At 28.5% G+C, this 12707-nt stretch overlaps 1 protein-coding gene across 2 annotated transcripts in view; it reads right to left on the bottom strand.

Moving 5' to 3' along the window:
- LOC123305299 (four and a half LIM domains protein 2-like) overlaps positions 1 to 12707 on the bottom strand; it is a 348820-nt gene that overhangs the window by 84421 nt on the left and 251692 nt on the right. The window contains exons 7-8 of one of the 2 annotated variants that reach the window (XM_044886982.1): positions 8456 to 8656; positions 6755 to 6929 (exon numbers count right to left, since the gene is read on the bottom strand). In XM_044886982.1, the coding sequence (XP_044742917.1) occupies positions 6755 to 6929; positions 8456 to 8656 (376 nt within the window). The remainder of the gene's footprint in view (positions 1 to 6754; positions 6930 to 8455; positions 8657 to 12707) is intronic. The other variant, XM_044886983.1, reaches the window with a different exon arrangement.

The following is a 12707-nucleotide window of genomic DNA, read 5'->3' as shown; positions in this document are numbered from 1 at the left end:
AATAATACATAGTTTTAGAAAATATTTATAGACAATTTTCAACTATATAATATAACAACAACTAAAATTAAGATATTATCTTCTTCTGCATAAACATGTTTTAACTAACTTTATATAAAACTAACTCGGAGAAGAATGAATGGGTATGGACATCAAGAATTCGATACACATTCAAGAAATTCTGCAGTAAGTTATGGAACCTTTCAGTCAAAGTTAGAGACACCGTATTTCCAACATTTTTACATTTGATAGTACATCTTTTTTTTTTAATTTTTAATTAAGGTTGGGGGTAAAAAAATAAAGGAATTTATCACTTTCTTTATCAACACCTTGAATCTCGCCATGCTAAATGTAATAATATAAACGTAATTTTATAAAAATTAAATTTTTTAACCTATCTCATTCAGCCAAATCAGATCGAGAAAAAGAGAGTTTAAAAATAGTAAAGGAAAAGAAATGTTTTGAATTTTCTCGAGTTTATACAATGGGAAAATTAAGTAACATAAATTTTACAACAGTTGAATAAAAATAATTCTCAGCGCAGAGGCTACGTTAGCTAAGCAAATTCCCTCGGACGTTAGAGATGCTACAGACATATAAACTGTGTATGTTTGTAATTTTTAGCTTTTCAAGAACTTTTATTTCGAAAACTAAGCGTTTAGAGAAAAAATTACTTTTAAGTACCTTTTTGCTTAAAGCTAATAACCCCCCCCCCCTTGTGTAAACGCCGATTTTTATCATTATTATAAATGCTTCCGGTAACCTCGTTAATTTAGTACCACCAATAATTAAATGGTAATATTCTATAGATCATAAATGTTTCACATTAGGAATTTCAAATTTCTGCGTGCTTAGATAAAATATTTGACTCCTTTTTAGTTTGTTATACTAGATTTGCTACCCCAAAAACTCAAACTTCGAGTAAATTTGAATTAAAACAAAAAATAATGTATTATTTTGTATTTGTATTTCGGATAACTAACAAATAATGAATGAAATGAGATAAAGAAACACGATTTCTACGAGGTGGAGATAAACTTAAAAATTATCTATTTTTCAGAAATTCATAGAAGAAACTATTTTTGATAAACAATCGTAGCAAAAACCAAAGATATATAAATCGAAGATCAATCTGACGAAAGACAGTGGCTAAATACCATACATGATTATTCACTTTCTAACTTAATAAGTGAAGAGAATGAATCGAGATGATGAATACATATCCGTAAAGGTGAATAGGTAGGTAGGTATAAGCTTGTATATCAGTAAGTATTATAATGTATTCTTGTGTTGTCTCTCATTTTGGTTTCCGATGTAACTGTAGGTACATATTGTATTGAATGAATGAGTGAATTATGTGGTCATTTGAAGTACAATATCCACATAAAGTATATTATATAGATACCAGCCTGATACCCGCCCGTTTCCCTGGACTTAAAAGTAAACCCCGCTTTATAGCCTCTACCTTGATGTCAATCTTGTCATCTTGATGTGCACAGTTTTCAATTTTAAATGTCATAATTCATTGAGTATATCAGAAAAATTGGCCATGAATGGTTTGACATTTACTACTTTAAATTTTTACAGAATACTTCAATTTATGGTTCAAAATGATGTAAATTTTTACAGAATACTTTAATTTATGGTTCAAAATGATGATTATAATCATCATTTTGAACCATAAATTACAGATTTCTGTAAAAATTTAAAATAGAAAATGATTAAATTTTATTTATTTTTTATCTTTATAAATTATAGCTCATGTGTTATTCTGAAGTATGAGCTATATTGCTGTACAGTTTCATTAAAAACCATTATCTAGTTTTAGCGTGAAAGCGTAACAAACAAATAAACAAACAAACATCCTTACTTTTATATTTATAATATATAGAGATAAGAGATACAACCATCGTATTGTATCATTCTCTTATTTAGAACCAAACGTTCGTTTCAAAAAACCACACCGAATTGCAAGATGTATATCAACTAAAATTTCTTAGAAAATACCTCATAAATTATGAGCCTGGGTTAAGCAAATGGTAAGCCTTTTACGTGGAAGTATTAATTTATTTTTGTAACTTTGGTAGTAAAGACACTATGGCCAGTTTATGTACCCCTAAGCATAAAAACTCGAGCCTTAAGATGATTCGATTTTTGTTTTTTTATTGCGTGACAATTTTTTTTCTACCTTATGGGTTTGAAACAAAATCTTCAAGAGGAAATCAAATACGAAAGTTAAAAAATAATATGTAGCTACTTGAAAATTATTCAAGTAGATACATATTATCCGGTTGACAAAAATCGTTACAAATCGAAAACTGAATTTCCATAATTGTAACAATCATATCACGGTTAATGCACACTTATTCCCTATTCTTTAAGGCAGACAAAAACAATCAAAATTTTTTAGTTCTGTATGTTCTACATTCCGACTTTAACATTATTGGAAAAATTCGAGCCAGTCTAGATTTTAGATGGCCCCGACTGTTAAAATTCCTCTGTAAACTACTGGACTTGTTTCATTCTTTTCAGAATTTATTTAACGCGGCCGGATTTATTTTATTATTCGAACACCTATCCACGGACGTTTGGGTTTTTAAGGAGCATATAAGGCCGTTTAGAAGATGCGAAGTAATAAAGAAATTTACAAAAAAATATTCCAACATACATACAAGATACGCGCGCAAAACATACCACTCCTAGACAGTCGGATGAAATAAAATTCTTTTTATAAAATATATATTTATAACTTAAAACGATACGAATTTCCCTTCTAAACAGATAAGATATCATAATGTTATTACCTATTAATTACAATTTTTACCTAACTTAAATTCAACGTCACACACATAAGTAAAACTGTTTCACCATTAAATCCAGTTTTATTTTTTTATTATTGGTTATCGTTTAAAGACCAATAGTTTTTTTCCTAGTAATGTAAGGTTTGGTAGAACGGCCGAAAATACTAAAAGGAAAATTGGAATTTCTATACTGTGGCAAATATGAAACTTCTGGTAAATATGAACTATTGTAGGACAAAATAATCCATGGATAAAATAGACGAAATGGATCATCTAATTTTTAAAAACAAAAAAGATCTGTATTTCAAATATTATTACTACGGTTCGATATTTTGATAAAGATAAACTAAAAAATGATTTTATCAAATCACTCCCCGGATCGTTTTTCGAAAACAGTTAAAACCGTGTGTTCAGAGTATTAAAAACATGTAAACCGAATTACCATTCTCAATACACAATCGAAATCTTAAAAATTTTAGAAATTAAAATTGATTCTTGGCATTGATAATAAACTTTATCATCTTAATTTTAAACCACAAATATCATTCAAAAATTGAACAAACATTTCAAAGAAAAACAAAATCTTTTATTATCCATCTTCCTACATGCACATATTGCAATCAAAAAATAGTCTGTCTGCAATAAATATTATGCCTTTTGATAACATATGGTTGATATTATATTAAGATTATATAGCGGTTGGAATAAAAGTTGTTGGCAGGTGATCTCTCCATCAGGAGTATGAGAAACCACTCCACACCATAATGTCGTTGTTGCTACGCAGAGCTATACCTAACAACAATCGTAACAAAGGAAGAGACAGTCAGTTTGGTTAGTTCTTTCCTTACTTCTCTCTACTCAATAGAAAAGGATTAAGTATTACTCACTAGAACATCTAGTATTATTGTAGAACCAAAGTAGAAGATAGGTTTGTGGTTAACATTCTCCCATTTTCCTCTAACCTCAATTACCTTCTTCATCCCTTTTATGTTAGAATATATCGTTCATCATTATATTATATCTTTTCACCCTTTCTATTCCACTCATATAGTAACAAGCATCCTTGCGGCAGCATTATTGTTGAACTATTCCATAGGGAATAAAAAATGTAATTACCTTCACTACTATACACTTGGTATATATAGATGTTATTCCATTTTGGAATCATAGGTTACCATTGGCTTACTTCTGTACTATATATAGATTCTTTTATTTAACTTCAAAACAAAAAAAACCAATTCGTCATCACATTGTGTTTCGAATTTTCTGATTCATTTGTTTCTAAGTTTTATACTGAATTTGTATCGAAAATTTTGTATTTACAGACATAATAGTTCCCAATACAAAACAAGTTGTTCCTTAGTTTAAATTTAAATGGACCAAATAAGATTAATAAAAAAATACTAATACTTATAAAATCGTTATATAGAATTACATACTTTTCATGATTCTCCTGGATCAATTAAATTTTGTTGGGAAGCCGAAAGTCCAACATTAATGCTTTGGTACCAAAGAATAAATGTCGAACTTTCTGCCTCCCAACAGAAGCAGCAAGCACGTACTTCCGGCCGTGGATAAAGAAAAAAACGTTTTTAAAGAGATTTTTTTACTTAAGTACTATCGGTATTAGACTTTGCATTCAAAATTTAATGAAACTTGGCATAGTTGTTCATTATTATATCATAATTAATCAGTTAAATTTTTAGGGGCCTTCAGAGAACTGAAAATCTGAACGTCCAATTTTATGAAATAAAATAAGATCTGTGATTTCCCATAATGTTAAAATATATTTAAAATATCTTTTTTTTCAATTCTCTGAAGGCCCCTAAACATTAAAGTGGTTAATTATGATATAATAATGGACAACTATGCCAAGTTTCATTAAATTCTGAATGCAAAGTCTATTACCGATAGTACTACTTTAAGAGTTTTGTTTCCTGAGAATCTGTACTATGAATTAAAAAACGGCAAGTAAATTACATAACATGTAGATTTTCTAATCGTTTATTTGAACCAAAAAAATGAACGATGTTTTGAAAACGTTAACGAACTCTTATAATATAAATTACTCATTTAAGTTAATGAATTTTAATGGAGAATATATCTGCTTAATTTTATTACTCAAACTAACCTTTTACTATTAAATTAATGATAACATTTGAATCACGTACGTATCATTAAGAAAATATCATTTGTTAGTGGACATTTTCTCCAAACACATTTCAATTTATCCTATATCTATATTATATAGGTCAGTTCAGTTGGTTCACTTATACTGCAAATTTACACGGAGAATTTTTATATGAAAATATGTAGTCATTTTAACTATGCTTTTAACCTCTAGAGATTTTCTATTTCTTTTTTCGATTTCCTTCGGAATAAGTATTCACTTTCAACACTGTTTCCACAAACATTCTAACCACAAACATCGTATTTCCAATGATCGCGAGAAATTTATTTGTTTTACTCTATTTGCCTAAAAAAAGCTTCTTTTTTTGCAGAAGGTCATTCAGATATTATTAGTAACTTCTACAGTTTATTTATTGTATCTCATTGCAAAGATAAGAGTATTTGCTAGAATAAACAAATTGATGAATCTGTTTTTATATGTATTTGCAGATAAAATACGCCTTTGTCAAATATTTCGCATATGAGAGGGAAAAAACCCGCCTGCTGCCACACCAAAAAAAAAAATTTTGTTTAGAAGTAATTTCAATCGCGTTTGTTAAAATCTTAAGAAGTATCCTGTTAATAATGTTACAATTAACTAAAAATTGATGGAAGCGTAAGGAAATAACATTTAAGAGTTTTAAAAAACGCGTTAGAAGTTTAGAAAAGTTTGACACATTTTTGTACAAGCATCCATTTCATGTTAAAAATATCTTATTGTCTTGAAAAATTATAGATAGACTGTACTAGAAGAAGAATTTTCTCCATGTACTATAAGAGAAATCAATGACTATTGTAATTTTATAGAATATAATTTTATTCTCAAGAAATTCAAGTTGTATTTTAAAAGTTAAATGTAATTAAGGAACTCCTGTATGCATTATTAATAAACAAACAAAAGATAGATAGTGACTAAGGTTTCAACCATATACACACACAGAATATAAACAAATGAATTTAAAATATAACGAAAAAATATAAAGTTAACGTTTGTTTTTGTGTCTTTTTAGGTTAGTTTAGGTAAATGTTTTTTCTTTTGACATAATTCAAAAAGCACTATTTAGGTACAAGCACTAGGCTATGTGGTAAACAACTATGCACAATATGTCTGCTTGCTTGATACTAGTGGATTCATGTTTTTTTCTATAAACAATGGCTTGTAAAACATGATGTCGACAATTCTTTGCAAAAAATGTTTAATTAGAGGCAGTGTAATCACGGGACCTTATAAAGATCATTATGCATATTCTCAATACAAAAATGCATAAAAATAAATAAAAGTTTAAAAAAACTAAAATACACGCTTTTGTGACTAGCTGAACTAAAAGGTAGAAAATGGCCGTGGAAAATTTCTTTAAATTCAAAAAAATCTTTTTACCGTAAAAAAGCGTGGAGTGCTTATTCTTGTAAATATTTTATTGATAAATGGTTTGTAATTAGGTGGTCTAAATTGGAACTACTGAAAAACTGGCCCACTTCCTGTTTAACTGTACAAATTTTTATCGCCAGTTGGCGGGAATTATCTGATTTGAATTTGAATATTTGTATTGGCCTTAAAAAAAATAAGTACAAGTATTGCCATCTGGTAGTCGAAATTGTTACTACTTCACTCGGGCCTTCTTCTGATTTTAATTAGTACGAATTATTATTTTCCAGGTTTGTAAAAAAATCAGCGATTTATCTCTAATAGGTACCGTGGTCGTCTTTCCTTAATAATGCTATATTGTTTGTATTATCTTTGTCTCATTTAAATCTATATAGAAAAAATAAAATAAATGACTTACCGGCACGGAAGATTTCACCGCAGCCATCACAACGTGATGCAAATTGGGCATCGTAGCAGTTACCACAATAGATTTTATCCAATTTGGATCCAAATTGTTTGTCAACCAATGACACGCGACATTTGCTGCATAAGAAACATGCCTCATGCCAATGTTTGTCTTTGTATGACAAATCCTGTAAAGAAATAAATATAAATATGAATAATTTATAAAAATCAACTTAAAATGAAGCTTTTAAAACGAGGGAAGTTTTGTTTCACAGTTACTTTTCTTTTGTGCGAATGAAATTCTTACTTTGCGAAAACGTATTCACAGGCAAAAGTTATAATTTACAAATAATGTCTCATAATTTTGAGTTCCTCAATAAATAATATATTTATCAGTTTCTTGAAAATGCTAATATATAATCCAAGCAGTGAAAATACTTATTCGAGATTTAGAACTTCTCTGAACTTACTTGAACTTACTAATAGGTTGGCTGATAAGTCCCCGGTCTGACACATAGATGGCGTCGCTAGTATTAAATGCATATTATTTTTATATAGTACCAACCTTCAAATGATTCGTGTCAAAATTTGACGACTGTAAGTCAATTAGTTTGTGAGATAGAGCGTCTTTTGTGAAGCAACTTTTGTTATTGTGAAAAAAATGGAAAAAAAGGAATTTCGTGTTTTGATAAAATACTGTTTTCTGAAGGGAAAAAATACAGTGGAAGCAAAAACTTGGCTTGATAATGAGTTTCCGGACTCTGTATTTTTTCCCTTCAGAAAACAGTATTTTATCAAAACACGAAATTCCATTTTTTCCATTTTTTTCACAATAACAAAAGTTGCTTCACAAAAGACGCTCTATCTCACAAACTAATTGACTTACAGACGTCAAATTTTGACACGAATCATTTGAAGGTTGGTACTATATAAAAATAATATGCATTTAATACTAGCGACGCCATCTATGTGTCAGACCGGGGACTTATCAGCCAACCTGTTATTTACGTACAATGGACTACTTGAAAACTTTATACAAAGTTTCCCGTAAACTAATTTGTATGTATATCTTCACAACAAATTTAATATTTTGGAATTTTTAAAATGACGATAATCACTCTCAACCCATTGAAAAGGACACAATTATTTTCGGATCATTTCATACTTTTTGCTAGAGGATTATCCACTCTATTATATTTTTTAAATGGCACAAAGCAATTTCTGATAATACAGTACAAAGTTACAAACGGTTTGCACAAACTTGGCCATTCCATAAATTATAATATTTGTGCAAAATGCATTCAAACAAATGCTACACTATCTGACAGTTTTGCCCGAACTGTACAAACGTATTTAAGGTCAATAATAACAAAAGTTTCAAACAGTTACAAAAAAAAATGTAACTAGAAGCTCTTCTGCTATAGTTCTAGCTCATATAAAAAGATGACAAGGTGTTTTGTTTTTTTTTTTTTTTTTTTTTGATTCCTATTATTTCTAAAACATTTAAGTTTGGGTGAATTTCTTGGCACAATAATTGTAAATAACCACTTTCAGGACTTCGGCTTCCATCAGAACTTAAATAGAAGTAAAACCTCGTATCTTTCTAAAACGGTAAAGCCTATGATTTAACTTTATTATCAAGGAGGGGTTGTTTTTATCTTTTTAAAGCTTCATTCAATACTTTTTACAGCCGAGGTTTTTGAGGTAAACTTACCTTTGAATCAATTCCAATAGTTTTGCTACATTCTTCGCAAGCATTAGCAAAAACACTTTCGTAGCAAGCAACGCAGTATGGATGGTCATCACGTAGAACATATCGTTGACCAGTTAAAGATTCATCGCATTGCCAACAGCAGAAATGGGTTCCGTGCCAATCTTTGTTCATGGCTTTTGTGTACTCCCCACTGAAAATTAACTGTAAAAACAAATTATTTAGTAATTTTTTATAACAGACATTTTTACATTAGCATTCCAAAAAGTATAATTAACAATTTTTCTTACTGAGTGTAACAAACATAATATGTGTTATGTAACGATAATAATAATTTTACAAGAACATGCAAAAATGAATTTTATTTTTCATGTAAAATAAATTCGTTATATGTAATAATTTGAAGTGTAAGTGTCTCGAATAATAGAATTATGGTAATAGAAATTTTAAGAAAAAAATTTTCCACGTCTTAAAATAAATTTTCAGCGACAACAACTTTTGTAATAACATAATTTCCTAATTTTAAAATTTATTAAACAACAAAATATTTCACTTTTGGCTACGTTACAAAAACTAGGATATTTTTTCTTTTCTACAATTTTTTTTTTTTAATTTTATTGGCATTATACATTTAAAGTGGTGTAATATATTTAATTACAAACCGCTCACGCTGAGTTTTAAGCATCAAAAACAAAACAAAAATTGTTACATAATAAAAATTATTATTAATTTCATATAGGTTGAACACAAAAATTATTTACAACTAAAAATGTACAAAATACAAAAAAAAATATTATTTAAAAAATTTTATGTACCTTAATGTAAGTATCCGGAGTATGTGCTTGTTGTAGTGGGGTGAAAGTTATAAAAAAAGGTTTGGAGTAAAAGTTTGAGTCTCATGTCTTTTTTTCAATATTTTTAAAATATGATAATTTCATTATAATGTAATTCATTTGTTTCTAATACATAGAAGACTATTTTAACCTACTTTTTCAACGTGATTTTCGACTATAAAATCCACGAAAAAAAAAAGTATCTTTTTATAATGATCATTAAAAAGGTTTTGAGGGGGCGGACCATTATTAAATTGAAAATAACGCCACTGATTTCGATAGATTCTACATCGTTCTAAAAATCATGTTCACATCTGTTTTCAGATCAAAACAATATTTTTTGAACCAAATTTTTTCTTAAACTCATTTTAAAAATATTGAAAAATAATCATTTTGTATGTTGTTTCGAAAATGTTAATTTTGAAATATTTCATGAAATCAGTATAATTGAATGAAACGAAAAAAATAAAAAGAATAATGATCAAACTAAACAATCAAACATGAAATTTGGAAATGTAATAGAATATTGAATCCAAAAACAATATACAATTGTAAAATTTAATGAACATTTCATGTAAACCATATATAACGTAATCGCTATAGTTGTTCTTTGTATCTACCTACACACCCTATAGGTAGATAGTAGTAGTAGAATAAATGAAATGTCTTTTGTAACATTAAAACAATATAAACATTATGTTCCAAATATTAATTTCCATATTGGTATATACAGGATGGCGTAACTATAGATGGAATAATCACAGCAATTCTACGTCAACGAACTTCATAGCAAAATGTTTCTTTGCAGTTTTTAGATCCGATTTAAAAAATTTAGTAAGGTTGTAGCAGCTGTCCGAGTGGGCCAAACACAGGGCATAACACAGGAGATATCTAACTTATTCATTCGATCATTTTGAGCTATTCAGAAATAACAAACAAGATCGGGCGTTGATATGAAAGGAGATAAAAAGCAGAGTTGATTTATTACGCGAAAATGTTTTCTCTTATCTACTTTATTATTTACGGATATATTAACGTTGAATTGGAATTAACGCTTTAACGCTTTTTAGAACGAAAAAATATAGTACATTACATTTATACACATTCTTTTAGTTTACTAATTTTGTGTTTTAAAACTCGAAACGTTAATAATACCTCCTTAAATATTAAACTTGCTGGATAAATTGCAGTAAAAAAGATTTTTAAACTAATAAAAAATTTTTATATTGACTCACATAAATCAAAATTTTCAAAATTACAAAGGTAAAGTAAGGGTTGTTGTATCTTGTTAATGGTTCATCGAATCCGAAAATTGCCAAGAAACATTTTCGTGGAAATTCGATTTAGAATGGCCGGTATTATATACTTCCCTTGGAAACCCTTTATATATCTATGTATAGAACACCATTGTATATGCATGTAAGTGTGTGAATGCAGCATAACATATAAACACAACACAAACCAACTTAATCCGATCGAAATCCAAAACGATAATCCTAAATCATACATTATTATTTGAACCAATTATAGAAAATTGTACCAAAACCACCATACAACATACACGTGAAACTATGAAATTGTAATCTGGTCTAGGAGGTAATAATATACAAAACAAAGATATCATACATACAGTAAAACACCTTTAGATCGATATAGAAGTCAGTGTTCAATCGTTAAAACAAGTTTTTCAAAACCTCCAATATAAAACACCAAACATGGTATAAAAAGTGATTAAACTATTATAATGGAAGAAATAATAAAAAACTGCTGCCACGTGAATAAAAAATGAAAAAAAAAATTTGCCACCAACAACTTGATAGCTTATGTTTACTGAAAAAAGTTCAAAAGTAAAAGTTGTATCTGATTAAGGTCCTTCAATGAACCATTATGAGAGAATTATGTCAAGTACAACTTTTTACAGTTAATTTTTTCGGTTAATGTGTAGCTTCTAAGTTGTAAAAGGAATATTCTTTCTTTAATGTTCAACTATTAATAGCCAAACTTCCAGCGATTTGCTAAAATATTTGAGGTTACAGTTAGTTAATTTCTCGATTGCTTTTAAAAAAGTTTTCAAAATACAATATAAATAATCGGTTATTTTATTTGAGATGCTACGATGCAACAGACAAAAGTATTTATACCAAGTAATAAAAACCTTCTTCTTTGTAAGAAAAAACCCAGGAAATTAATAGTAATTAAATCCTATAACTACGAACGCAGCATTATTTTAAAAACTTTGCGTATGTTATTATACTTTTCTATATTTTGACATAAAAACAAAATACATTATCATGATTCAAAATCACGTGATAGTCGCTAGGCAAAAGAGACATGCGTGTGAAAAACCTAAATTTACTAAATTTACTAGCATACAATCCTTCAAAATTTCGTTGTATTCTCTAATTACTCAACTGGCCAAGGTCAATATGGCTTGTATTCGGGGGTAAACGGGGGCTAAAGCGGTACGTAAAGAACATTAAAAGGCTGTAGTTGCTAAGAAATCAAACTATTTATGCAGAATTGTGTTCGTTTACTCATGCTCTCTTAATTTTTTCGGTATAGTCGCATTAAATAAATTTCACTATCGATAGCTATGTAATGTTTTGTTATTATTTCGGAGGTTTATCCAATCAAATTATTGCTTACTTAGGTTGTATAGCACGGTTTCTGTGTGTTTATGTCTGCCTCTAGCACAAATATATTACACTATATACATACGGTATATAACAATAATAATAATTTTATAGGAAATATATATATAACAAAATAAAATGAGATAGATAAATATAATACGATATTTGATATGTAAGTGAGATATCTTCTATCCTTATTTCATGCACAATATTTCTATTAGATAGTTATTCAAGTGAGAAATGTATTCAATGCCTATCTATAAGTATTAGTTAATTTATGTATACAGAATACAGAGTGTTTACTTTTTAATTGAATAATCAGCTTTGAAAAACTTGAACGTGTTAAAATAAAAGCTAACACTGAAGAAACTAAGATAATTTTAGGCCATTTTGTGTATAGTGCACAGCTAGATTTTATTCGTTTTCTACGTAACGGAAGATTACGACAAAAGGGCTTGATTTTAACAAAATTTTCAATAGATAGACAAAAGAATAGAAGAAGAGTTATTGGTTGTACATTTTAAAACTAATGTCGTAATATACAGGGTGACCGAAAACGTGGAATTTTCGAAGTTGTATTTTTTAAATAGAACACCCTGATTTGTTATTTCATTTTCAGGTTCTACGATCAAATTCAACTTATAATTTCTCAAAGCTCATATCAGTTGTTCAAACCAAATTTAACTTGGAGTAGTCTACCAATCGATTGAATTTGAAAAACGGATTTAATCTTTGAGAAATTATACGTTAAAATTGCTACTATATTTTCACAAAATACAGAATATTTCA

This window comes from Chrysoperla carnea, chromosome 1 (assembly GCF_905475395.1).
Source record: "Chrysoperla carnea chromosome 1, inChrCarn1.1, whole genome shotgun sequence".
In the NCBI taxonomy this organism is placed as follows: domain Eukaryota; kingdom Metazoa; phylum Arthropoda; class Insecta; order Neuroptera; family Chrysopidae; genus Chrysoperla; species Chrysoperla carnea.
This window is presented reverse-complemented; position numbering and strand designations above follow the sequence as displayed.